Genomic DNA, 25,894 nt, shown 5'->3' with positions numbered 1-25,894 from the left:
GGAGGTGGGGGTTACTTTCCACTGCACTGCCATCTCCCTGCAGTGGCGTCCCTGTCTCTGCTGCCAGCCCATCCTATAGATCCCCTCCTGCTGGTCTGCAGGGGAGGTGGGGAGTGGGGAGCCAAAGACAAATGGGAGAAGGGAGGCCATAGTGGGGATGACTGAGGCCCGGGGCCTGGCTCTCCTGGGTCAGCACTGGGTCCCAAGAGGAGGGAGGGGAAGGCAGCAAGTCGGAATCACTACATCCAGCACAAACGCTCTCTGTACCACTTAGTACTGCTGGCCACAGGCAGGGCTCTAGTTTTCTCCAGCATAACATGGGAATAATCTCCACACCCACGGGGCTGTTGAAAAAGCCAAGTGAGCTAAGAGGTGAGCTATGAATGTGATTTAAAAAATTTAACACACTAGACAAACACATGGCAGCATTACTTTTCTATTCTGATGACTGCAGTAGTAACTGACCCAGGCACCTTGCCCTCCGACCGCCGTGGATCACTGTGCTAGTCTATTCTATAGCACTATGTGCTCTGTCATTGTCGTCTACGCCCTGTCTACCCTGACACCTTGTCTCCAGGCTCAGCTGCACAGACAAGTGGTTGACTCCTTGGAGATTGTGCAGCGGGGCCTGAAGTCCTAGATCCTCAGGAAAAGACACTGACGAGTTGAGAGAAGGGCTCTATGAGAGGGGCTGCCCATCACCGCTGCCACATGTAAGTGGTGTGGCTTTTCCTCTGACCTGAAAGATGTTGTTCTGGGTGGGGGCATCGATGCCCAAATGAAGCATGGCCTCCCTGGTCACTTCGAAACAATCCTCTGAAAAGGAATCCAAGTCACAGCCCAGTGTCAGGACCAGTGTCAGCGGGGGCAGTGAGGGATGAGACAGGCAGGCCTTGGTGGGATGGGTGGGTGCCGCTGGGCCAGCCCAGGGTGCTGGGTAAGGCTCCCCCTACCTTCCAAGGTCCTCTCTGGGTTGGGCAGCCAGGAGAAGGCGGCTCCCTCGGGGAGGTGCCACTGGAGCCTCTCGTCCGCACTGGCTCCTTTGCAGATCTGTGGGAGTCGGGGCGGAGGGCTGAGCTGGGGGTTCTGGGGAAGCCTGGGCCTGCACAAGCCTGGGGCTGGGATGAGAGCAGTGAGGAACGGCAGCAACACCACAAGGCTAAGAGGTCCCTGTAGAGAGCCCAGGGCAGGCACAGGGGCAAAAGCAGCAGGCAACAATTCTGGGTGTCTCCAACCCAGTGCAAAAACCCATGGAGGGGGCCTGTTGTCTGATAAAGGAAGCACAACTCTGTCTGGGGAGCCCCCAGTCCCAGTCTGAGAGCAGGAGGACATACCATCCATGCCTTGGGGGGTCCCCTAGTCTGATGGAGGAGGCACTGTCTAGGGAAGTCCGTGCTCTGTTGGGGGAGACAGTTGCCATCTGAGGACAGCCCTGTCTGAGGGGGACAGTCCTGTCTGAGGGTGACAGCTTCCACTGTAGAGACAGTCTGATCACATAGAGAAGGCAAGCACATCCCCACGCCAAAACCATCCCAGGGGGCAAGGTCCAGTGTGGCAGAAGTGTCACATACAGTTTGCAGGAATAGGGGCTGGCATCACTGAGCACCAGGCAAAGAGGCAGACACGAAGCAAGGCGGGGAGGGGAAGACAGAGGCACAGACCCATCTCCGCCCTGCATCTGGGCAGCTGCAGGCCCCGCCTGGTACAGACCTGATAGAAGATGTGGAAGTTCCTCTCAGTGGAGTCCTGGCAGGCCACTCGAGTTTTCTCTAGGAGGTAGGTCTGAATTGCAGCTCCAGTCATCTGGTGGTCCCTGGGCACAAGCAGGCTGGAGCCCATTAGCTGTTCATTCCATAGTCATTGGGCACCTTCTGTGTGCCAGGCTGCAGCCTCCCCTCAAGCTCTTCTACTTAGTTAATAGGGGTCAAGAGGACCAGGGACAACTCAGCAGGTCCTTGGCAGGAGGCGGGGGATGGAGGGGGTCTGGGACATCCCTCTGCAACCAGCTTAAGAAGGCAGAACCAAGGCCTCTGTACATCACTGTGCCCCATCCCAAGACCAGATCAGAAGCCCTAGCTTCAAGGTCAGAGGTGTGGCTCAGAGAGGTGGCAGTTTAACTAGAAGTCTCTGAGCAAAAGTAGAAGCCAGAACACACAGGCTGTGACAAGCATATTACCAGGGTCCCTAAGGCCAGACGGAGTAGCTGTAGTGCTCCAGGTTTGAAGAACACACCCTCCAGTTCACTTATCCCACAAGCAAACATGCTAAGAGGAGCTGGGTTCTGCCCACAGGGGTGGCCCAGGCTGGAGACTGCCCTAGGCACTTTCAACCTCCCCACACCCCCATCAGCCAGGGCGGCAGCAGCAATTACCTGTTCAGCTGGAGTTGGATGAACTTCCCAAAGCGGCTACTGTTGTTGTTCCTCAGAGTGCACGCATTCCCTACAGACCACACCCACGTTCACAGTGTCCTCATGGGCCAAGGTGGCTATGGGTCTGCTGGGGCCATGCCTCTATCCTCAAGTCACCTAAAGGCCCCTTTGTTGGTTTCCATGTCACAGGGGACAGGACTAGGGCAAGTGTGATTCAGTACAGCTAGAGCTGCCTGGTAATGAATTGGAATGAGCAAATTCAGGCAGTCAGGGACGGTTTTCTTTGAAGGGAAGAGATCAAAAACAAGCTGTTACTACTGAGGCAGACAGCAAAACGCAACACCTACAGTACCAACGTGGACACTACCTGTGCATCCTTGGACAAGTCTCCTTCTCTGAACCATCAGGAAACTGTTCAGAAGGATGGGATTTGAACTGGGAGAGCCACAGGGTCCTCCCCAGCACCACTGCTACATCTGCTTAGGCTAAAGGAAGGGGCTGACAGAGGGACACCACCTCTAGTGGAAGGAGGCTATGGGCACCCAGGAGGAAGCTGGGGATCTAAGGCAGTGAGTGATACACTATCTTCCGATCCCAAGAGAGACTGCTCCTCTCCCTGGAAGGTGGCAAACCCCAGAGGAAATGGGACAAAGGTGCTGTGCAGAGGACACCAAGCTCACCAAAAGCTTCCATGACAGGGTTGGAGTTCAAGATTCGCTGTTCGATCCTCTCTGCAATCTTGTGGCTCTCCCAGGACGTCGGCGAGGCGGCCACCACAGCATAGAACTTCATCAGGCAGCGGGACGTCCATGTCTGCGGCAGAAACGGTCCTGTGGGAGCTGTGTCCCTGTTCCCTCCCACTTCTGAGCCTGCCCAAGGGAATGGCACCCACCAGTGCCCTCTTCTCCGCCATTTGTGTTGCTGACGACTGAATTCAACTGTGTCCTTGGGTGAGGCACTTCTCCTATCTGTGAAATGGGGATGCTTTCTTCTGCTTCTCCCAGCCCTTAGATGCATTTAAGAAAAGAGAGGGGCTGGGGTAGAGAAGGAGAACCCACTGTGACCTGATCTAAGCAGGCAACTCAGTGTCTCTGAGGCTCACAGCTAATACTGACTACCCTGTGGCAGGTGCTGAGCTAAGGACACTTTCTATGCGCTTTCTTACTAACTCTACAGATGCAGGTGCAATTACATACTACCCATTTTCAAAATGATGAAACTGAGGCATAGAAAAAATTCAAATTTTAGTGAAGATTACATTTCTAATAAATGATAAGGCTCTGATTTCAACCCAGGCAATCTAATTATAAAATTCTGCTTTGTTTTTAATCAGCTGAGAGGTCTCTTTTCATTTTATTTCCACTTGTTCGTTGCTAAGACAGAGAAACACAATCAATTTTTATATACTGGACTCTATCCTATTACCCGATAAATTCTCTACACCTCACAACTTTTTAGGTGTAGCTTTTTTTGTAAATTCTTTGAGGTCTTTCTCTGAGGTGGGAGGTGTTCCCTCTCTTCTATTTTCTGAAAAGAATCTGTACAGAATTGGTAACATTACTTTCTTAAATACCAGGTGGAATCCACAAAGTGAAGGTACCTGGGCCTGGAGCTTTCTACGAGAAAAGGTTTTTAACTATGACTTAAAACTCTTTCATATACTTAGATATTCCAGGTTATATATTTCTTCTTGTGTGAGCTTCAGCAGTTTGTGTATTTCAAAATATTTCTCCTTTTCATTAAATTGTAGAATTTATTGATAAAGTTAATAAAATCTATCATCTATAGGATCTTTAGTGATGTCTATTCTTTTATTTTCTGACATTCATAATTTGTCTTTTTCTCTCTTTAAATTTAACTAGAGGGTTATTAATTTTATTAATCTTCTAAAAGAAACAGTTATTGATTTCACTTACTTTATTATTTTTGTTTCTGTTTTACCGTTTTTTTGTCCACTTTACATTCTTCTTCTGCTTACTTTGGTTTTACTGTATTCTTTTTTCCTCTTGAATAAGCAGAAGCTCAAAGCAATGAGAGTTTATCCTTTTCTAATATAAGCATCTAACACACTACGATAAATTTCCCTTTAGGCACAGCTTTTTCTTTTTTTAAGCACAAATTTTGATATGTTGTGCTTTCATTTTCATGCAATTCAAAGTGTTTTCTAATATCCCTTGTGATTACTTCTTTCACTCACAGGATACTTAGAAGGGTGTTAATTTCCAAATGCTTTGGGATTTTCCAGGTATCTTTGTTATTTATTTCTAGTTAAATTCTACTTGGGATGAGAACATAGTTTGTATCTTAATCTTTTCAGACAGATTTGTTTTGTGGCTCAGAAGACAGTCCATATTGGTGAATGTTACACTTGAGTTCCATGTGTACTCAAAAAAATATGCAAATCCCAAACTATTAATTTTGATTTTATTTACTTCTCCTTTCAATTGTTTTTTTGCTTTGTATATTAATGTATAGTTACTTCTGCTTTCCTTTGGTAAGTGTTGGAATGGTGTACCTTTTCCCATTCTCTTCCTTTGAACCTATCTATGTCTTTACAGTGGGTTTCTTAAAGACATCATACAATGTAAGTTTTGCCTTTTAAAAGAACTCCAATTCTGTCTTTAATTGGAGAGTTTAGTCCATTTACATTTAAAGTACTAATCACGATGGCTGGATTTAAAGCCATCATCTCATTATTTCTTCTTTATTTATTTATTTTGGGGGGGGCCTGGTAATAAGGTTTATTTATTTATTTTTAATGGAGGTGCTGGGGATTGAACCCAGGACCTTATGCATGCTAAGCATGCACTCTACCACTGACCTGTACTCTCTCCCTATTTCTTTTTGATTTGTTCCATGTGATTTTTGGTATTTTTTCTTCTTTTAAATGAAAATGGTTGAATTTAGTACTTTTATCATTCCATTGTGTCCCTATGATAGATTGTTACTATCTTTGTCATAAAGTGAGTTATCTTTTAAAGATACATGAAAAATAAGATTTTACATTTTCAATGCTCTTTATTTCTTTTTATCAATCTAAATATTCACCTGGTTTCATATTCCTTTGGCCTAAAGAAATTCCTCTAATATTTCTTATAGTATACATCTGCTGACAATGAATTCCTCAACTTTTGTCTGAAAAAATCTTTACTTCACTTTTATTTCGGAAAGATATTTTTGCTGGTAACAGAATTCTAGGCTGATATTTTCTTTTGGTGCTTTAAAGATGTCACTGTATTATCTCTGGGCTTGCAATTTCTGACAAGATGCCGGTTATCTGATCTTTACTTCTCTTTATGTATGTTTTTCCTGGCTTCCTTTAAGATTTTTTACTTATGTTTGGTTTTTCAGCAATTTGACTATAATGTGCCTAGATGTATTTTCTTTGTATTCATCCTGCTTAGTGTTTCCTGGACTTCTAGGATCTGTGCCTGCCATCTTTTGTTTATTTTCTAAAATATTACTTCTCACTAACATTCTCTCTTTTCTCCTGGGACACTAATTACAAGTATGGTAAACCACCTGATACTGTATGAAAGCTCTTAGATGCACTTTGTTTTTCAATTTTCTCTTTGTTTTTTTCATTTCTATTGACCCATTCTCAAGTTCATTGATGTATTCTGAATGTCTAGTCTGCTGATAAGCATGAAGGAGCTGTTTGTGTTTTTAATTTTTATCATTTCCACTTAACTATAGTTTCTATCCCTCTAATGATGAGATTTGAAGAATCTCTTCTGGTCCCACAAGTTTAGGAAGCTACCGATAGTGAGATCTCCTGTCCATAAACATTAAAGATTCTGATCAGTTGCTTAATGTCTTATTCTTAAGTATGAATAGAAACTCAAGAATAATTAACTATCTGATAAACTAAATGAATGACAAATATCACAAACAAAGGGAGAAAAGGAACTAGGAGGAAGTAGAAATAAATTTTGGAAACAGAAATTAGAGGAGCAGAAGATAAGTAAAAATCATGAAATAATCTCAAAGATAATGAACCTCTGAGATAAGACCAGGTTGCTGGGGGGGAATTCAGGGGACAAGAAACAACTCCTAGAATTCAAAATTCAAAATAACTGAAGGGTAGAGAATATCTCCCAGAAGACAGAACCAAATATAGAATAGGGGAGAAAAATAAGGATACTTTCTAGACAATTAATTAAACTTTCTACCAATAGGAGTTCCAGAAAGGAACAAGGGGAATAAATTATTAAATTATTAGATACAATACAAAAATATTTTCACACACAAAAGGACATGAGTTTCAAGGTTCAAAGACCCATAATAGCTCACAGTGAAAAAAAAAATGCAACAATGAATATATGTATGTCCATGTATAACTGAAAAACTGTGCTCTACACTGGAAATTGACACAACATTGTAAAATGACTATAACTCAAAAAAAAGCTAAAACACCAAAACAAAACCATAAAAAGTATCCAGCATAAGCAAGTGAGAAAAGACCATATCAAGACACGTCACTGTGAATTTTAACACCTACGGATAAAAAAGATGACCCTAAAAATTTTTGGATAGAAAACACAAATCACCATTTATGGACTGGGACTCTCAACAGAATATATAAGGAAATAACTTCTAAATATGGGAAGGAAATTATTTCCAACCTGAAATGATAAAGTCCTGCCAACATATTGAATTAAGGCAGAATAAACATTCTCAGATGTGCAATAACTCAAAATATGCCCTCCATGTAACCTTTGTCAGGAAGCTACTATGCTTCATAAAAACAAGGCAGTGAAGGAAGAAGACGAAGCCTCTGCGCTCCAACAACAGGAGATTTATCATAGGACAGACGGCAATCTGGATCCCCAGAGCCAGGCAGACAGCTCCCAGGTAAGAGCTGTGTGGCAGCAGCCCTTGGCAGCCACCAGTCCAGATGGGAGCAGGAGATGTGAGGGCGCTAGGAAGGGCGTCACCAAGAACAAAGAGTACCTGATATACTTGCTGGTTGGGTAGGTGTTGTCCAGTTTTGGTGACAAGTTTGATGATGAATTAATAATAGGTATACAGAAACTGAATAAGTGAAAAAGTGGGGGCAATTATTAAGTACAGGGGAAGTGAAAATTGTACAAGAAGGGAAATACAATCATAGTATATTACACGGCTCTGCCGTGAACAATACACACATGGTTGTTAATACAAAGAACTTACTTAGAAACTGATATAATTACATTATGTATTTGGGGCCAGGGAAACAGGGCTAAATCCTCATCAAAGTAGGAAATGAACAGATAAGGTCCAAAAGTGAAACATCAATAACTAATAATAGAGGCATGTTGTTTAGAAATACGGATGCAGGCACCCAAACTGCTAGAATGTGTGAAAGTAGTTGCCTCTGGAGAGAGGGAATAGGGTTGAGACGTATGGGGCAGGGTTGCTGTTTTTCTTTGTAAGCCTTTGTAGTATTGCTTGATTTTTGAACCATGTAACTATATTACTATTTATTAAAAATAAATTTTAAAAAGATACCACACCCAGCCTTGGCTCCCCAGGGCAATTCTGGGGGACAATGGGCTTTGGCCAGGAGATGGGCACTCTGATACAACTCTCAGAGATCCCTTCCTCACCCACGTCCTAGCCCTTACCCCTACAGCATGCTGCTTTCAATTGTTTCCTTGTCTTTCTCAGGGGGCTAAGAGCCCCCAGAAAGCCGGATGCTGCATTGTCATCCCTGTCCCCGCCCTGTGCCGCTCCTTACTGGCTAGCCTGGGGCCTAGAACTTCGCAGGTGCTCAGTGCTCAGCACTGCTCTCACGAGTGAGTGTAGGCAGAAAGGGTTTATGGTCCAAAGAATCCCTTGTGAAGGTAACATTGAGGAAAGGGTGGGGCGGCTAGTAAGCCTTGGCAAGAAGGTGGCGAAGCCTGGGCCAGTGGCCTCCCCTGACCAGCCGTGCATCCTTGTACAATTCTGTCTCACCTATTGTGGTTTTGCTGCCTGGGGACCACATGACCACACCAGGAACTTCTGTCCTTCCTCACAGTTGGCCCAATGCACTGCCCTTGCCATTGAGGGCAACCCAGAAGTACAGGTGGTCTGTATCCCAAAAAATCCTCTCCTTTTGAAGGAGTGGGGCCATATGCTAACCATGCCACCAAGTGCCTTCTCTGCACTGGTTCATTTAATTCTCACAGAAGTCCCAGGAGTTAGGTGTTGGCCTTTCCCTCCCTATCATTTTACAAGTGAAAGAACTGAGGTTTGTAGAAGCTAAGTATCTTTCTGATGTGCTCTTAATCACCATGCTGGTACCCCCAACAGCTGACTTTTGTTTCCAACGGTGTCAGAGCTGGGAGAGCCCTTCAATGAGAAAACGAAGGCTTAGACAGGAAAGTATCTCACCCAGGGTTACAGCAGAGCTGGTGGAAGAGCTCAGACGAAAACCCTGCCTCTTGAATTCCTGTCCAGTGCATACCCACTGACTCCCGGCTTAAGCCAGCCTATCTGGGAAGGACTAGGCAGCAAACGGCTCCTCGAGGAGTAACGCCCCCTGCCCCTCTGCTCGTCCAGCTAGTTGCGAAGCTGACAGGGTGGGAAAGAGGTCCTCCTACCTTCCCAGCACCGCTCTCTCCACTGACGACAATAGACTGGTTGACTGGCTCAATCAGGCTCCTGACATTCCTGTAGGTCTGTTCACCCACCGTGAAGATGTGGGGCTTCAGTTTCTGAAACATCAAGGGGTGAAAAGTCACATGAGAGAACACCTGTCTTCAAGGAGTGATTGATCTAATGACGGCTGAGATGGGGAGGTTGCCAACAGTAGTCCCAGAAGGCTTCCTCTAGAAAAATTTCCTGCAAGTAACAATGTGAGGCCCAACTGTGGGATCCCCATGGCGGTTTTATCCATTCATCTTCTCTCAGTCTGGAAGCAGTGCTGGCCTTGCCCAGTCTATGACATTAACACTTTATCCTCCCATCTTCATAGTTTCATTCTATTTATTATTTTATGTAATTGTACTTCACAAGAACTTTGCCTAAGAAGTCCGTGCATTACTGGAATAGCTAACCCTGTTTTATATCTGAGTTTCAGAAGGGTTAAATAACCTTATCAAGGCCACTCAGCAAAAAAATGCATCCATGTGACTTAATTCCAAAGTCTCCATTCTCCTTTCCATCAACAAATATTAATTGTCCTCAATGTGCTGGGCCCTGAGGAAACAGAGGGGACCATGACATGGCTTTACCTTTGAGGAGACAGACAGTCAGTAATCTATGGGCTCTCAGATCTCCCCTGGCTCCCACTCAAACACTAACCATGCAAGAGCCAGGCCACCTGCACAAAGCCAAGCCAGCCCAGCACCCCCCAGCCAGGACTGAACACTTACCCACGGCTTCTTGAAGGGAGAAAGCATCATTCTGGGTGGTGTAAGAACCTTCCCTCTCTCCCCCTGCCCTCGCCCCATCCACCTCTCACCTGGACTGTTACAAAGCCTCCAACCGTTCTCCCTGTCTCCTGTCTCACCTTCCTGAACCCAACTCCCCCAGCTTCCAGAGTAATTATCTCACCCCTGGTGAAGAAGCTTTGTGAACCCTCCTCCCGCCTTGCTTCTCCCTGTTTTTTAACATCAGCTAGTCCATTCCCTGGCTGCACCAGTCCCGTAGCCACCCCCATAAGAAGTTACTCCTCATTCCTGTCAGTGGGGATGAACATGTGAATTTTCTAGGGAAATCCTTATTTCATGTAATTTTATTCTTTTCTAAAAAAGTGGTTTGGTAAATACACAAATGTCCCCTTGTAAGTCCTTTCCTTTTAATAAGTTGACAAACAAGAAAAAAAAAATCATCTGTCCTATGTCCCTATTTTAGGTTCCAAAATCAGCTGAACAAGTATTTCTTTATCTTCCACTATGCACCTACTGTTATGCATCCAAAATTCTGTGAGCTCCTGGTGGGCAGGGCCATGGCACCAGCCAACTGTGCATGACTGCATGGCCGGTGAATACATGGATAAGGACTAGGAAGCTCCAGGGTGGCCTACAGGAGGAGGGGGAGCCCTGAGGCCACGGGAAGCGGCTGTGTCTTACCTGGGGCTGAGGAGCAGCGTGGTACTCTCTCATCAGCTCTGGCGAGTAGAGCTGAGGGACGGGCTTGAAGGGGTTCAGAGCCACCAGGGTGCAGCCAGCATTGGTGTAGAACGTGTCAGCTGTGTACCGGGCCTGCAGACACCTCAGGACTGAGGCAGAGGTGCCTTTAGCAGACTCTGGCTCAAACGGAGACATAACTGCACATTCAGACAAACATCCGCCCAACAGTGCTCCTTCTGCAATTAGCCAGGTGCCACAAGATCTAATTAAGATGAGCCCCACATCTGGAGCAAAGCCTCTGCTAAGGAGCCTGGGGGCAGCTGCCAGGCAGAGGTCTGCCCCTCTGGCTCCAGGTCAGGAGTCCTGCCTGCCTCCGCCTGGCCAGGGGCAGCGGTGTTGAATACCCTCATCACACCTCCACGCTCTTGGAGACCACACACTCGAGGAGGGGGTGTCCGTACCTGTCTCCAGCGTCACAGGATTCACCTTGGTGAGGTCATCCAGCTGGTGCAGCGGGACCTCCCCACCAAGGAACTCCTGCAGGTCTTCTCTGAGGGATTCCCTGCCTTGGGCATCAGAGCCTGAACTGTGGCCATTAACCTAGGAGGGAATAACAGGACCAGGAGAGCTGAGACTCGGGCCAGCTGGCAGCTATGAAAGGGTGGGGCCTGTAGAGTAGAACGAGAACAGGCCTCTAGTATCATAGTCTGGATGTTCAAATTTCAGCTCTGCCCCTTTCTAGACCTATGAGCTTGGGTAAGTTACTTAACCTCTCTGAGCCACAGTTTCTTAATTTATAAATAAAGGAAAATAAAACCAACTCATAGGACTGTTAGGAAGAAAAATAAGGAGAGATACACAAAGCAGTTAGTGCCTGGCACACGGCAGGTACTCAGCAAATGAATAAACGCTATTGTCTCTCCTCTGCCATGAGTTCCAGCCTCCAGCCTGGCCAGCTACCAGCCTTACTGGGGCCCAAGGCAGGGGGCTGCTGCAGGAGTATTACAAAGGAAAAGAACAATGATTTGGACCTCTTTTGAAAGAGACTATTCAGCCTGAGATGAAAAATCAGCTGTGAGGTAGCCCCATGCCTTCATCATCTGCCTCTTGGGGCTTAAATTTAGTCTAGCTGATTAATTAGCTCCTGCTGCCCTGGTCTACTTGAGAGAAAGCCTGGCTCAGAAGTCAGATGAGGTCAAGAACGAGCACCAAGGGGAAAGGCCCTTTCCCCCTTGCCCATCCTCAGTGCCAAAATTTTTCACGTTTCCTCTCCCCATTTTCCTCCCATGGTCCCATTTCTCATTTTCCCTCCCTGGGGGCTGCAGGGAAGATGGTGTGAGGAGTAGGAGAACACAGGAATAACCTGGCTGAAATCTGCTTTTGAAATCTGGAAGGGGTCTGTGATATAACATGTGTGGGTTTCCATGAGACAAGTGAACCTTAAAGTTCAAACCCCTCCAGCTAAAGTGGCAAGTGTCATCTGAGAGGCCCAGTAAGTTTCTTTCCAAAGGTATTGCCTCTTCTTTGAACTTGGGCCCACCATAACGCACAAGGCAGGCTCTTGACCTCCATGCTGAGCATGGCTGGGTCCAGGCAAATCCCTCCGTCCTAGGGGTAAAAAGGAAATCAGCCACAAACCCAGCCATAATTTATGAACAGCTCTGATCCAACCAGAGAGGCAGCTGAATATAATGGCCCTTGACCCAGAACTGAAAGCTAGATTGTCAGGGTTAGAATCTTGATTCTACCACTTCCTAGTCGTGTAATCTTATGTAAGTTTCCTAATCTCTTTGTGCCTCAATTTTCCTCATCTGTAAAATGGGAGTGGAGGTAGGACCTACCTCATAGATACTGATAAGCACACAAGGTATTTAGAAAAGGCATCTGGTATTTGCCACCAAAAGTTAGCTATTACTAATTATTCTATTAAAAGCAGCTCTTCTAATTAGACAATAATATATCAAGGGCCTTAAAACTATATGTCCTTTCAACCTGCAATTCTGCTTCTAGAAAATAATCCTGTGTAATGGCCATAAGAATGTTCACTGTACATAGAAACATTTATAATTGTAGGAAAATTGAAAACAACCCAAATGTCCAAACAGTAGCTTAAATTATAGTACATTCTTACTATAGAATAAAGCAGTTACAAAAAGTATACCTTTAAATGTTTAAAAAATACACACTTAGGGAAAAAGATCTAGGATATTCTCTAAAACGTTGGTTATCTCTGGATAGTACAATTATGGGTAATTTTAATGTTCTTTTTGCTTATTTATATTTTCCACATTGCTTATGATGAATGTGACCTTGAATAAATCACTTAACTTCTCTGAGCCTTATCTCCGAAATGGGAATGTAGCCGCACTGCACATACAATGCTGTATCTTTCTCAAGGACTAAACAAAGCTATACATGTAAAATGATTAATATAATGCCTACTACATAGCAGGGCTCAACATGGAGCAGCTGCTAGAACACTTATGATGAAAATTACTGCTTTTTTCATAAGAAAAGAAATAAACTAAAAATGGATAATAAAAAAGCCCAGAGCAGACAACTGTCCTGTCTGCTTCTCTCCAGCCTCTAGCCTGTTTCACGAGCCAAAAGGCGGGGAGAAGGTCACGCAGCAGTGTCTACCGTGGCTCCCTTGAGGCTGGCTGACCTCACACTCAGTCATCCTGTCTTACCTGCCTTCTCCCCTAGACCGTGAGCTCCTTGAGGGCAGGTTATCATCTGAAACATCTGCCTCGGTGCCAGTGGGAACACTCAATAAATAAAAACTCAGCAAGTATCTCCTGGCTTTCTCTCGGGGCCAAGAGCTGCATGTGAAGGATGATATGGGTATGAGATGCAGCTCCACGGTGGAGGGTGATTTGGAATCCTGCAGGCCTGGGGCCAAAGGAGACTTTCCAGAGGGGCAGAGGTCTGAAGTAAGGGCAGGTTTCATGTCCCAGTAGCAACCCCCCATGCACCCCATGGTCCATTCAGTGGAATCCTTGCGTATTTCCACATAGGTCATCTTCCACATTTTTGCACAGGCTGATCTCTTTGCCTGGACTGCTTATTTTCCTTCTTTACTTGGCTAACTCCTACTTGTCCTTTAAGGCTCAGCTTCAAGGAACATCTCCTCTTGGAAGCCCCAGACTTCCACTTGCTTTAAAAACTCAGGCTGCAAGGGACATCTCTCAGGACTCCCTCACTAGTTCAGACCTGTAAGGTCACCAAAATGCCCTTAGGATGCCCTTACACATCCTAGGAAGAGGAGCTAAAAACCACAATAGGAGAGATTCAAATTAGGTATCAGGAAGAGCTTCCTGGTGACAGATGAAAGGCATTGGAGTGACTGTGTGAAAAGACAAAGAAAGATCTTTAAAGGGTCTTTCCCTTCCTTCCAGGTTAGGGTAGCGGAAGCTTCATCTGGGCAAGTGAAAGATGCAGAGGTGCTTCAGGTGCTTGAGGGCCTGGGTTGTCTAAGGGTGGGCAGACTTTACCTGCTGGAGCATCCTGCTTCAATGTGGTCAGCCAGGGTTCTGGGTTGCAGGCACCAGGAGCTGCTATCCACCTGGTCATGGGGGCACAGGCTCGGGCATGGGTCCAGCAAAGGGCTCAGTTCTCAAGGAATCTCTGAGACAAATCACCCTAGAGCCTGTGGCATGAGAGAGAAGACCAAGGCCACACACAGGTGAGGGCTTCTCCAGGGTGACTCACTCACTCTCCTCCCACCAGGCAGGAGGAACCAAAATGAGGATCAGGGCGAGCCTCAGCAGAGAGGGAGAGTCCATCCCGCCCTCTACCAATTAGGGAGCAGGAAAAACTTTTACGAGCGGCTCCTGAGGCTCCCTGCGCTCCTTCAGGGCAACTTTTACTACAGGGGTTTGGGGTAGGGCCGCAAATCTTCTGGGTCAGTGTGCCATGGAGGATGAGGACCGTGGAAGACAGAGAAGCCTCATGCCTCATCCTCTCCAGTAGACAGAAATATCCTATCAGTGTAGCCAGTAGTCCATGGGGCGGGGAGGCTGGAGTCAACTCCTGATGTTCCAGGAAGACTACTGGGTGGGAGGGGAATCACAGCTCAGTCCTTGGCTGGTAAGCCACCTCACCTCCCTGGCCCACCTTGATTCCTCATCTTGAAAATGGGGATAGTAAAAGCTACCTCACAAGGAGAGGTTGTGAAGGTCAGTGAGGTCATAGATTGAAAGTACCTGACAAAGTACAAATCTGAATCCTCACTCAGAGGGAGAATATTGTTGATACTGTCACTAAGAAGGGATAACCCATTCGGAGGCACTAATCAGGTGGAACAGTCCAGTGTCAATTTTAACAAAGTGAAGATTTCAGACAGGGGGTACTGTGAGGCCCTAGGCCTGTCTCTGAAAAACTGTGACTCTCAGACTCAGAATTACCCAGGTCTCACACTTCCCCAGCAAGGAGGGTTGAGGACGAGGGATGTCTGTAATGGACTGACCTTGGTAGAGACTTTCTTGAGACTCTGAATACATCTAGCCTTTGAAAGAACTCAGGGATAGGGACTTTCATGGAAACTGGAAAAAGGACAATTCAGGCAGAGGAGGGAATCAGGACTGTGTTGGACACATTCACCCTGGACAAGGGACTGCCATGTAAAAGATTCCCAAGACTCAAGGCCAACAAAGCTCCCTCAACTGGAAACTCATTTAAAAGAGAGGACCAGAGGGGGAGCATAACAGATTGTGGGGTTAGAATCCAAAGCCCACAAGCCCTAAAACACAGTTCACAAGAGCTCTCTAAACCTTATTCCGTTTCTTCGTTTGCAAAAAGGACTACCAACATCCAGACCTCACAGCGCTGAGTTAAGGATCAAATGGGGTGGCAGTACCTCTGAGAGCGCTTTGCAAATGTTGGTTTATTACGATGCAGGGTCCACTTCCAGCCAGAATCAACTCATTAGAGCAGTTTTCTCCAGTCTCCTAGCTCTTGCTCCCTGTCGGCTTCGCGGTTACAAGCCAAGAATTTCTGGAAAGGGTGTGAAGGGTATAACTACTGTGGGCTGGAGGGAGACAGTAATGAATAGATGAAACACCTAGCCAAGGCAAGGCAAGCAGCAACCTGATCATCAGTTCCTCCCACCCTTCCTCCCATTCCCCTCCGACCCCTTCCCCCCAGCCTCAGGTTCTTTCTGTGCTCAGAGGACAGTGAGAGGACAGACGAGAAGAGCAGGGTAAGGGTCCTGGGAGGCCTGCCGGCCTCGCCCCCAGATTACCGGCGGGAACCGGGCACTCCTAGTCCCGGCGCGGTGTGCGGCGGACCCAGGGCTGGGATGCCGCTCCGGAAGCAGCTGGCACGGGGAGGGTTTGTCCTTCCCGGGAAGGTGGACGTGACCCCAGCCAAGGGCGCGGTTGTCCTATTGCCTCCCCGGGCCAGCTGCCCCTTCCTGGGTAACTAGGTAAGAAGAATGGAGGAGCTGGGGCCAGGATCTCCCCCCACCTCGGGCCGCCCCCTGCCGGCACAGTGGAAAGGTGGAGAGTGACCGTGAAAGGTCCTTGTTCTGGAAAAGGCAAAAAGCTGGGCTACCTACTCCTGGGATACGAGAGGGTCAAAAAGAAAAAAGCAAAGGGAAGGGAAACGGCGCTTCGGAAAGGGGAGGGAGAGGCTCCCCCTTCTTCCTTAGCGCTCCGGGGACCCACCGGCCTCTCCGGCTCCTTCGTGCTCGTGAAGGGCTTCGGACCTGGCTGGAGGTGGCACTCACCGGTCCCACGGCTTGAGCCGCCAAGCGTGCGGCCCCCGCCGGGCCCGACTGGAAAGGCAGACGGGCGAGCCGGGTGAGGCGGCGGGAAGAGCCCGGGAGAAGAGGGCGGAGGGAAGGGCGTGAGCCAGCCCCGGAGGAGAGAAAGCCGAGAATTGCGGAGCACACCCGCCGGCTGCGGCCCTGACCACATGGCCAGGAGCCCGCCGGCTCCTCCCCTGGGGCGGGGCGCACACTCGCGGCGCGGGGCGCACGTGGCCCGCCCCGGACGCCGGGATCCAGAGTTGGGGGCTCGATCCCGGACAAAGTATCTTGAGACCCTGGAGTAAGATGGGGGAAGGGGACCAAGAGTGGGGATTTCTGGGTCTCCGGGCCCTCACGGGGCCGTGGGTCGCTCAGTAGGGAAACCAGGCCCCCGGACCCAGCCACTGACAGGGCCTCGCCGTGGGGTCTGAGGGCCAGTGGTGAGGTTCGGGACCCGCCTTTTCCGCTCAGGCTCCTCTGACCGACCTGCCCACGGCCGCGACCCGAGAGGACCCAACTTGGGCAAGCCCCTGGCAGGGAAGGACGCGCGTGGGGAGCCTCCTGGGCGGGGACACGTAGGGTCAGCTGCCCCGGAAGCGCAGCCCTCTGGGCGCCAGCCGGAAGCGCCGCTCCGGAGGCTGAAGCGCCTGGCTTCCGCGCGGCCGGCGGGTGCGGTGGGATCCCCGCGGCCCGGCCCACTTAAACGTCCCCGTGCGGAGGGGTCGCCAAGACCACCTGGAGCGCGTGAGGTGTAAGGGCCCGCGCGGCCGGCGCTTGTGTCTGTCAGGAAAAAGCCTCTTTTATTTTTAAAGGCCAACCGATTTGAATCGGCTTATTCCCGGGAGGTATTGTTGCTGGGCCTAGAAAGGCCACCACGCATGCATGCGTTCTTTTATTCCGTATGGTTCTCTTTTGGCCAGCAAATGTGTTCTTCTGTGCCACTTTTTAGACATTCATATGTAGCAGAGACGTGTTTTATATCCCTTTAAAACAACTGACACTTTTATGTACCGTTCGGGCCCCTGCTCTACGATTAGCATCCATTCTACCTACCGACATTTTAACCTGTAAATGAGGTAAGGAGCAGCCTGGGGCTCAGATTTTGTACTAGAGGCAACAGGTTCGGAGAGGCTCTAAACAGAAACCAAGGCCCCCAACTCCAAAGTGTACCTAATACGTTTTTCCCTATCCCGCTCCTTCTTTTTGAGACTTGACTCTAAATCATGTTAGGTATATTCAATTTTCATTATATTATCTTCATGTCATATACAATGCTCTGTAACAGGAATTCCTGTCCTACTATGATTCCATTATCTATTTCACTTTCTTTTGTGAGTCTGCCTTAGAATAGCTAAAGCTTTTAACCGATCATTTCATACTACTTGTGTGATATCCTTACCCTCATGTGTTAGTGTTAGACTTATTCCAACAATACTTGGAATGAACAAATGCAATAAACTAAAAAAAAATTTAAAGGGGGAGGATATAGCTCGGTTGTGAGTGCATAGCATGCAGGAGGTCCGGGGTTCAATCCCCAGTACCTCCATTAAAAAAAATAAATAAAACTTACCCCCCCAAAAAAATCAAACAAACATGTAATAAAGTGAAAAAACATTTTTTTAAATCCTCAGAAGGAGAATTTCAAGTCCTATATTCTGCACTGAAACTTAGGAATAAGTAAAGTCAACTCAGGTACATATTTATGCCAATTCCATAAAAACATTGCTTTTCACAAATGCATTCTTTTGCTCTTGTTTACCTAGGAAGAAGAAAAAAATGTCTCAAAAGCAGATGAAGGAAGCTTTTGTCAGTAATCACAATGGAACGAGCGTGCTTGAAGTAACCGAGGGCTTGTGCTTGCCTGCACTCTGTATCCTGGGCAGAGGGCTTCTGATCATTCTCTCACAGCACTTACGTTCTTCACATACCTGGAGAACTCCATTCTTCATTGACTTTGCTTTCATAATAGTTCCCGTGGTGACCACTTTGACCATTTTCTCTTCATTTGTCCTCCTTGAGTACCTGGCTGTAATCATCTTTGGGGCAGGGCTGTTCTATCAAATATACTGCAGGAGAACTTGCTATGCCAGAATGCCCATCAAGAAAATCCATGAGAAATTCTTGAAAGTCAGTCTAGAATCAGAACACATTCCAGCCATCTCCTGTTTCCGTGTAATTAACAGTGCATTTACTGCTGTTGCCATTTTGGCTGTGGACTTCCCACTTTTTCCTAGAAGATTTGCCAAAACCGAGCTCTATGGGACAGGAGCAATGGATTTTGGAGTAGGAGGCTTTGTTTTTGGGACTGCAATGGTTTGTCCAGAGGTTAGGAGGAAATATACAAAAGGGTCCAGATTTTACTATCTTATAAGGTCATTGTACTCTGTTTGGCCATTAGTCTTCCTAGGAATGGGACGATTGGTCATTATAAAATCCATAGACTATCAGGAACATTTAACTGAGTATGGAGTTCACTGGAACTTTTTCTTTACCCTAATATTTGTGAAATTGATAACATCACTGCTCTTGATTATTTTCCCCCTAAATAAATCCTGGATTGTGGCCGTCAGCATTACTGTATTATACCAGCTAGCCCTTGACTTTACTCCCCTGAAAAGGTTGATTTTGTATGGCACTGATGGCAGTGGCACAAGGGTTGGTTTATTAAATGCGAACCGAGAAGGAATAATCTCTACGTTGGGGTACGTGGCGATACACATGGCTGGTGTTCAAACAGGGTCATATGTGCTTAAAAAAAGATCACATATCAAAGACTGGATAAAAGCAGCATATCTTATTCTACTGACAGCTATTGTCCTCTTCATCTTTCTTTACATCATTCAGGTAAATGTGGAAGTGGCATCCCGAAGAATGGCCAATTTAGCCTTTTGTATTTGGATAGTTGCTTCTTGCCTGATCCTTCTTAGCAGTTTATTACTGGGTGATATAATTTTGAGTTTTGCCAAATTTCTAGTTAAAGGTGCAGCAGTACCATGTTCTTGGAAACTTACCCAGTCACCTGCTACAGATAAAAAGCATTCAGAATCTCTAGTCTCTGAACCTGAAGGAAAGAAACCCACTCTTTGTTTAATCACAGCAATAAACAGAAACCAGCTGATTTTTTTCTTGCTGTCAAATGTAACAACTGGCCTAATCAACCTGTCTGTAGATACGTTACACAGCAGTAACTTGTGGGCCTTTTTTGTGCTCAATCTCTATATGTTTACCAACTGCTTAATTATGTATGTGCTACACTTGCAAGATAAGACTATAAAATATTGGTGATCAATAGGGGTTGGATATGTTTTGAGCAATATTATTTTAATGAGGAAGAATAAATATAAAATATGAAGAAAATGGGCGTTTGGCAATGAAATGTTAACTTATTGTATTATAAACGTTTCATTCCTACTCTAACAGTTGTGATGCTTAATATTCTAAATGAATCTCAACACTATATGAAACAAATCCATAAAGAAACAAAGCCTCGTGACTTGTTAGAATATTTATAAATTTCAGTATTTTAAAGAAACTTGTGTTTACATTTGTGCCACTGGAAGATTGGAGGGTAGACAGGATTTTTACTTTGTCTTATGTCACCTATTACCATTCTGTATTTTTTAATGTATTTTATAGTATTTACAGTAAAATACCTCAGCTTTGGGATTGTCAACACTACTGCTCAATTTTAATCTTTTAGAAAAACCCTCAGTATAAGAAAGCACATGTTTAAAATCAAATACTTATAAAGTCAGAAAACAGTTAAATGCTCCAAAGAATAGACTGAATTGTATGTTGTGGCTTACACACTAATTATGAGACTTTTTTTTTGCCTTGAGACTAAATAATTCATTTTTTTAGCCTACTCTCTGCTAGGGATGATATGCAAAAGTTTCCTGATGTCTTGCAGCTTGCAGTCTAATGGGGAAAACACATTAAACAACTGTTATAAACTACGTTAAGTCGTGAAGCATAGGTTGCCAAGAGTCAAATCAAGAACTAACTTTACAGAAGAGTCAAGAAAGTTTTCCCCACAGATGGCTTTTTTGGGGGGAGGGGGGATGGAGCTGGATGGGATGAGGAGTTTTGGTGGCTGGGGGAAAAGAGAAACAGTGAGAATGTCATCAAGTACTTAGTCTAACTTAATAAAACTATGGCTACGTTAAGGTTTGACATCCTACTGAGAACTTGAGTCATTTAAAAACTAAGCAGAACTTTGAACCTGCTGTTCAAAATCTAAGATTTAAAAAACTTACAAATTCTTAGTTTCCAATTCTAATGTTCCTTGTATACTGTTTAAAACGGGCAGAAAAAATTAAAATCTGCCTATTCTATTTTCAAGTAAAAATCTGATTATTGCAGAAATAGGCAGGGGTCAGTGTTCAGGTTAATTTCATATTTGGTAAACAATCTGGATTATCTGTGTCATGTAGGAGGAGCCTCCTCTAACAGTCAATTATAAATTTGCTGTTAGTTTTAAGTAGTTGCCCCAAATTAGTTCAAAATTTGTTTTATTCCCTGATTTGTTAAACATGACTATTATACTAATTAGTTTACTTTAACTTGTTACATAGATGATGGCTAATTTAGTATTTATGTGGCATTTTTATCCTTACTAACTACAATCAATTATATTTGGAGGTAATCTATTATTGAAAGGAAATTCCCCCTAAAAAGAGTATGCTGAATAGTTATATAACTATAAAAACAAAAATCAGATTAGACTTTATTTTCAATTAAAAAGATGTTCGAAATTTAATAAGATTACAGTATGTAAATTAAGCATGACTAGGAAATGTGATTGGTTTTCCTGCTTACTATGCCCCAGTGCTAATAGCCCACAACTTACCTGTTCAAAGCATTAATAGGAGCGCTGAGAGGCTCTAGCCATACTGTTCTCATTAAAGAGAAAAGAAAGTAATATAAAGTATTTGATGACTTAATGAGCATTTTTTCTAATTGGTCTATTGCTTCTTGTCTGAGGTCTTAGGTACCTTTCAGTAAGTTTATGTCTCTGTAAATAACTGTAAGAACAAAATGTGCTGTTTTCTCCACCTCCAATTATGAAAGTCATGTAAGAGAAAGCTAATGAATAGCATTCATACAAACAGAAAAATTAGTAAAAAAAAAAAAAAAAAGACCATTCTGACTTGATTCTAGTTTACAAAAGAGAAAGAAATCATTCAGTAAAGATTTATTGTGCTCCAATGTGCCAGATACAGGGGTGCTGGGGAAACAACAGAAAGTAAGACCCTGCCCTCAAGTGGCTTATATTTAACTTGTGGACATTATTTTTCCTTTAAAAAATTTTCCATGGGGAAAATGTGTCTCTATTTTTGACAGATACAACAGAACTTCCCACTGTCAGTTTGTGAAAAAGAAAACCCAATTCACAGATACTCAGATTTGTGGTAATTTAAATAACATTCTGCTGCCGATTTTATTGCCACATATAACAACGTGGTTATTATAGTTAAATTATAGTTAAAACAACAGTAGGTATTCTGATTAACTAATTTTCTTTTCAACTATCCATTTTTGAGGACAGAAAGGGAAGGGAGGGAGGAAGAAAAGAAAGGAAGACTATACACTAGGACCTTATCCTGGCTATGACCCTCAGAAAGTGACTCATTCCCATGACTTTAATTTTAAACAATTATAAACTGGGGATGTCTATCAATACTTTTGTGTTCAGAAGATGACAATGTTTTATTTTTATTGAGCATCTACCATCCAATATGCGGTATAAAATTATACATAACATACTTTGTTCCCTAGGAACTTATGTATAGTCTATGAAGATAAGAATATATGGAGTAAATCAGTATTCTTCATTTTTAAATCCAGGTAGCTTGGAGAATAGTCATATCTCATTCATGCCTGACTTTTGTGCCTGGCTTCTCACACACTGGGGACCTGCCAAAGAAGAAAAATAACGGCATTCTGCTGATAATTTATCACATCTCCATCACATCAACTGTTCTTTATGAGGTATCAGCAAAATGTCCTCTGCTGTTTATTGCCTGCTCTTTCTGGGCCTTTAAAATTCTTTAGTCTTGCCCTTCACGATGCCAATATCAAAATTTAAAAACAGGCAACAACTGGCTTTTATGCAATCACTTGTTTTTGTCAATGAAAGGTAAGCTCTCTAAAGGCAGATAGTTACAAAATATTTCCTGCAGCACTACGCGTTATAGCTGAAGACAGACCAGTAGTGAAAAAATAAATGAGTGCCGGCTCTAAAATGAAGATACATAGTTAAAACTTCTAACAACTGTTCTGCAATAAAATAATTTTCTAAGCATTTTCCCTCAAATACTGATTTTTATCATATTTGTAGCACCCAAGCTCCTTGAGAAATGGTGATTTATCAAGCAAATTATTTACCTTTTCAACCTTACAATAAGGACTTATTAAATACCTATAGTATGTGAAACATTGTCCAAAGATACTAAGCAGTGAGCTCAGTGGACCTGAAAGACAAATCCAAAATGGAGAAAGTAATCAGACAAATGGGGAAAGTAATCTCCAATGGAAAGGCACTGTTGAAGACTCATTTTGTTACTTTTTTTCCAATTGCAGTATAGTCAGTTACAATGTGTTAATTTCTGGTACACAGCACAATGTCCTGCATATACATACATATATTCTTTGTTACATTTTATATCTGGGTTTTAATGCCTTTTCTAACTTAGATTAAAACCCTCCAGGGTGAATACTTTCTTTGCTAGTACTGCTTACTCAGTAATTAAAGTTATTAAATTTAGCACCTATATATTGAGCCTGTCATTTTCAATTGTCCTTTACTGACCATAATCCAAAGGAGTTTAAAAGGTATAAAGTAGGTACATTGATACAGTGTTTATAGGAGTACTTTCAGATCTTAAAAGCCATAGTATTCGTTTTTTTCTTAAAAGTGTTTTTATAAAAAAAACACAAAATTCTCTAAAAATGTCCAGATTTTGGCTATATTCTGACAGCCTAACCTGTCAGAACCTGCGTGCACATATTTACTGAATTTTAGCTAAGGATTCCACTGTTCTGCCCTCCTAACATGGCCAAAGATACACTTACTGGGTAATCACACCTTTGGGACTGAACAATGGTTCTTCCAGTTTATTATGTCACCTATCCTAACAGTGACCACACAGTGTCATAAGTCAACATGGCTAAGGATGCACTATGGGGTTTTTTGTTCTTGTGAATCTCTAAGACTTCATGTGATGACCAAAATACTTTTTAAAGGTCAGTAGCACAGTTCTAGCCTATTCTACCAGGAAATACAGATCTGTCATCAGGATTAGTTGTAAGAGCAGCAAATAGATTGATCCTTAAAATCGTCAAGACTTTCTTAAGGCAAAATACTTCCTAACAATTATTTTGGCTTTACAAGCAGGCCTCCAAAGCCTTCAAAGTAGGAACCGAGTACATGGTGGCACATAGAGAATATATGGATTTGTCCTGACAGCAGCTCCGCTTCTCAGGACACGGTCAGAGGGAAGGGCCTTTGGCCAGTACCAGTAATTTGCCCAAGGGAATCGGTGTCCTGTCTGAGTCTCTAAGTTAATATTAACCTAGCCCAAGAAGTTTCCAGGACGCATACACAAGCCACTCTCCGCATAGTCTGCTATTTGTCACTAATGTAACAATGACAACAAAAAACTGTCAGCACTTAAAATATTTTTGGACCCCTCGGCGGGGTATCGACTAGAGTCTGTTTGCGAAGCGGTGGTGCGTCTGGCTCCTGGTGCATCAGGGGGTCAGGGAAAGTCGCGTCAAGGACCTGAAACCAAGCCGAGTTTGTCTCAGCCCCCAAATGCTCATCTCCCCTTCCCTCACTGACTTGGAAACCCTCAGCTCCTCCCCACTTACCCAGGTCCTCACTGGGCTCCGACACTCGGGTAGGTCCTGAGTCAGCTTGGCTCGGCTCCCTTCGGCCCTCGGGAAAGCGGTTTGCAGGCCATCGCAGCGGGGGACTGAGGTTAGGCCTATTCACTCCTCCTAGCATCCCTATTTAGGACTTATCTGAGTAGCTAGACTCTGGGGAGGGTGCAGGTCACGTGTTGAAGGAAGCAAGGGAGCACCCCACCCCACCCCCTCTGGTAGGGTTCGAAAGAGGCGAAGCTGCGGTCCGGGTTCTCGCGAGAGGAGGAGGCACCCCCCCCCCCAACACACACCCGCCCGCCCGGCACTCTCAGCCCCTCCCTGCCCCACCCTCCCCACTCCCCCGCCCTCCCTCCCCCACTGCCCGTGGCGCGAGCGGCTGACTGAGCCTGGAGAGGAAACGACGTTCGGAGCCGCGCTCCCGCCCAGGCCGGCCCTGACGCGGGCCTCGTCAGCCGGTAACGGGGAGTCGAGGTGGGGGTCAGGGAGGCGACCACGAAAACGGTGAAGGTCAGAACCGGGAGGCCTCCTCAGAGAAGGGTGAGGAATGGGTCTGAGCAGCCCACCACGGACTCCGCAGAGCCGAGGCGGGGTCGACCCCTCCCAGGGGCGGGGTCGTGCTGGGCAACTGCAGCCTAGGGGACCGACTGGGCGGGGCGCGCCCTTAAAGAGGGAGAAGGGGTCAGCTGGGGGCTGAGGGCTCCTAGGCGGCGGGCAGCGGGCTGCGGGCATTGAGCGGAGACCAGGGGTGGGGTCCTAGAGCCGGGACTCCGCTGACCGGCTGGGGAAGCCCCGGGGCCGGCAGATCCCTTCCGCCTCTCCTTTGGACCCTGACTGGAGGCCGGCGGGGTGGGGGGTGGGGAGGGAGAGCGGCGCGAGGGGGCGGGTCCCGGCGCTGCTCGGCGCTGATTGGCTGAGCGCGTGTGGAATCGGGTGATGGGAAACGCAGCCTGGCTCTCAGGTCCCCTCCTGCTCCTCTCTCTCCCCCCCCGTGGCGAATGTGCTGCGCGGCGGCGGGTGCTTACGCTCGCGGGGTTTGGCTGTTGCAGGCAGGAGCTGGGAGGAGGCGGCAGCGGCAGGAGCAGCGGCGGCGGCGGCAGCAGCAGCTGGGAGGAGGTGGTGACGGTGGCAACGGCAGCGTCGGGGACGATGGCGCGACTGGTGGCAGTGTGCAGGGACGGGGAGGAGGAGTTTCCCTTCGAGAGGAGGCAGATTCCCCTCTACATAGACGACACCCTCACGGTGAGCGGGCCGGGCCGGGCCGGGCTCGCAGCTCTCCTGGCAGCTGTTTCCCCTCCTCCCCCTCCCCCAGGCCCAGCGCTGCGCACTGGAGAAAGAGTGTGTTGCAACTCCTAGGCGAGGCCTTCTCTCCGGCAGGCCCTACAAACTCGCCTTTGCAGTGGGTCGCTTGGTAACCTCTGCGGGCCCTTAAGCTAGCGCTCCATGCGCACTTTGAACCCCTCTCCCCAGATTTTCCTCCTCCTTTCAACCCTCTTCCTTTACCCTTTCCTATAGGAGACGGTGCTTTTGCCAAAGCACACGCCTCGGAGAGGGGTTGAAGGATCTTGGGCGTTTAGGGCCTATCCCTTACAGAAACCACCCACCCTCGGGGAGGCTTAATTATCTGGAAATGTCGCAGCTGCACTGCTACCTGTATATTTTCTATCTTAATACTACAGCTCTCACTCCATAAGCATAATTAAGGGGGCCGAGTGACATGCTCGTGCATGGTAAAGATTCCATTGAAATGATTTGATTTCGTTATAAATAGTCTCATATCCTTACATTAAAACTCTTCGAAATGAATGTGTTGCTAGGCCATGACTCTTCAAAATGGGCTTTCTTGGTATG

At 46.0% G+C, this 25,894-nt stretch overlaps 3 protein-coding genes across 24 annotated transcripts in view; 2 read left to right on the top strand and 1 right to left on the bottom strand.

Moving 5' to 3' along the window:
- The window catches only part of MYO19 (myosin XIX), a 39,822-nt gene extending 15,539 nt beyond the window's left edge, over positions 1-24,283 (bottom strand). For 7 of the 13 annotated variants that reach the window (XM_074342630.1, XM_074342636.1, XM_074342638.1 and 4 more), the window contains exons 1-11: positions 16,077-16,214; positions 15,269-15,405; positions 13,905-14,059; positions 10,872-11,010; positions 10,411-10,559; positions 8,938-9,051; positions 3,052-3,184; positions 2,372-2,441; positions 1,711-1,828; positions 954-1,050; positions 740-816 (exon numbers count right to left, since the gene is read on the bottom strand). In XM_074342630.1, the coding sequence (XP_074198731.1) occupies positions 740-816; positions 954-1,050; positions 1,711-1,828; positions 2,372-2,441; positions 3,052-3,184; positions 8,938-9,051; positions 10,411-10,559; positions 10,872-11,010; positions 13,905-13,916 (909 nt within the window). In that variant the 5' untranslated portion in view covers positions 13,917-14,059; positions 15,269-15,405; positions 16,077-16,214. Of the gene's footprint in view, positions 1-739; positions 817-953; positions 1,051-1,710; positions 1,829-2,371; positions 2,442-3,051; positions 3,185-8,937; positions 9,052-10,410; positions 10,560-10,871; positions 11,011-13,904; positions 14,060-15,268; positions 15,440-15,652; positions 15,768-16,076; positions 16,332-24,031 lie in introns of those variants that run through there. The other 6 variants (XM_074342634.1, XM_074342632.1, XM_074342633.1 and 3 more) reach the window with 6 other exon arrangements.
- PIGW (phosphatidylinositol glycan anchor biosynthesis class W) lies at positions 15,742-21,218 on the top strand. 3 transcript variants are annotated; one of them, XM_045512305.2, is made up of 2 exons: positions 15,742-15,835; positions 17,923-21,218. In XM_045512305.2, exon 2 carries the CDS (start codon positions 17,936-17,938, stop codon positions 19,442-19,444), a length of 1,509 nt encoding a protein of 502 aa, XP_045368261.1. In that variant the 5' UTR covers positions 15,742-15,835; positions 17,923-17,935; the 3' UTR covers positions 19,445-21,218. The 3 variants fall into 3 exon arrangements, with proteins under 3 accessions (XP_045368261.1, XP_045368260.2, XP_010947512.1); XM_045512304.2 differs by lacking the exon at positions 15,742-15,835 and adding an exon at positions 16,180-16,460; XM_010949210.3 differs by lacking the exon at positions 15,742-15,835 and adding an exon at positions 16,494-17,235 and having other exon boundaries at positions 17,923-21,217.
- Positions 24,284-24,382: 99 nt separating the features above from the next.
- GGNBP2 (gametogenetin binding protein 2) overlaps positions 24,383-25,894 on the top strand; it is a 30,078-nt gene continuing 28,566 nt past the window's right edge. The window contains exons 1-2 of one of the 8 annotated variants that reach the window (XM_074342645.1): positions 24,383-24,501; positions 25,093-25,285. In XM_074342645.1, the coding sequence (XP_074198746.1) occupies positions 25,193-25,285 (93 nt within the window). In that variant the 5' untranslated portion in view covers positions 24,383-24,501; positions 25,093-25,192. Of the gene's footprint in view, positions 24,584-24,666; positions 25,286-25,894 lie in introns of those variants that run through there. The other 7 variants (XM_045512303.2, XM_074342647.1, XM_074342646.1 and 4 more) reach the window with 7 other exon arrangements.

Source organism: Camelus bactrianus, chromosome 16 (assembly GCF_048773025.1).
Source record: "Camelus bactrianus isolate YW-2024 breed Bactrian camel chromosome 16, ASM4877302v1, whole genome shotgun sequence".
Lineage (NCBI taxonomy): Eukaryota > Metazoa > Chordata > Mammalia > Artiodactyla > Camelidae > Camelus > Camelus bactrianus.
Note: the sequence above shows the minus strand (reverse complement) of the source record. Positions and strands in the feature narration are given on the sequence as shown.

Coding starts and splice junctions, on each gene's coding strand:
- PIGW (XM_045512304.2), top strand. CDS start 16,327: ATGGCCAGGAGCCCGCCGGCTCCTCCCCTGGGGCGGGGCGCACACTCG. Junction 16,461..17,922: donor AAGTATCTTGAGACCCTGGA/GTAAGATGGGGG, acceptor TTGTTTACCTAG/GAAGAAGAAAAAAATGTCTC.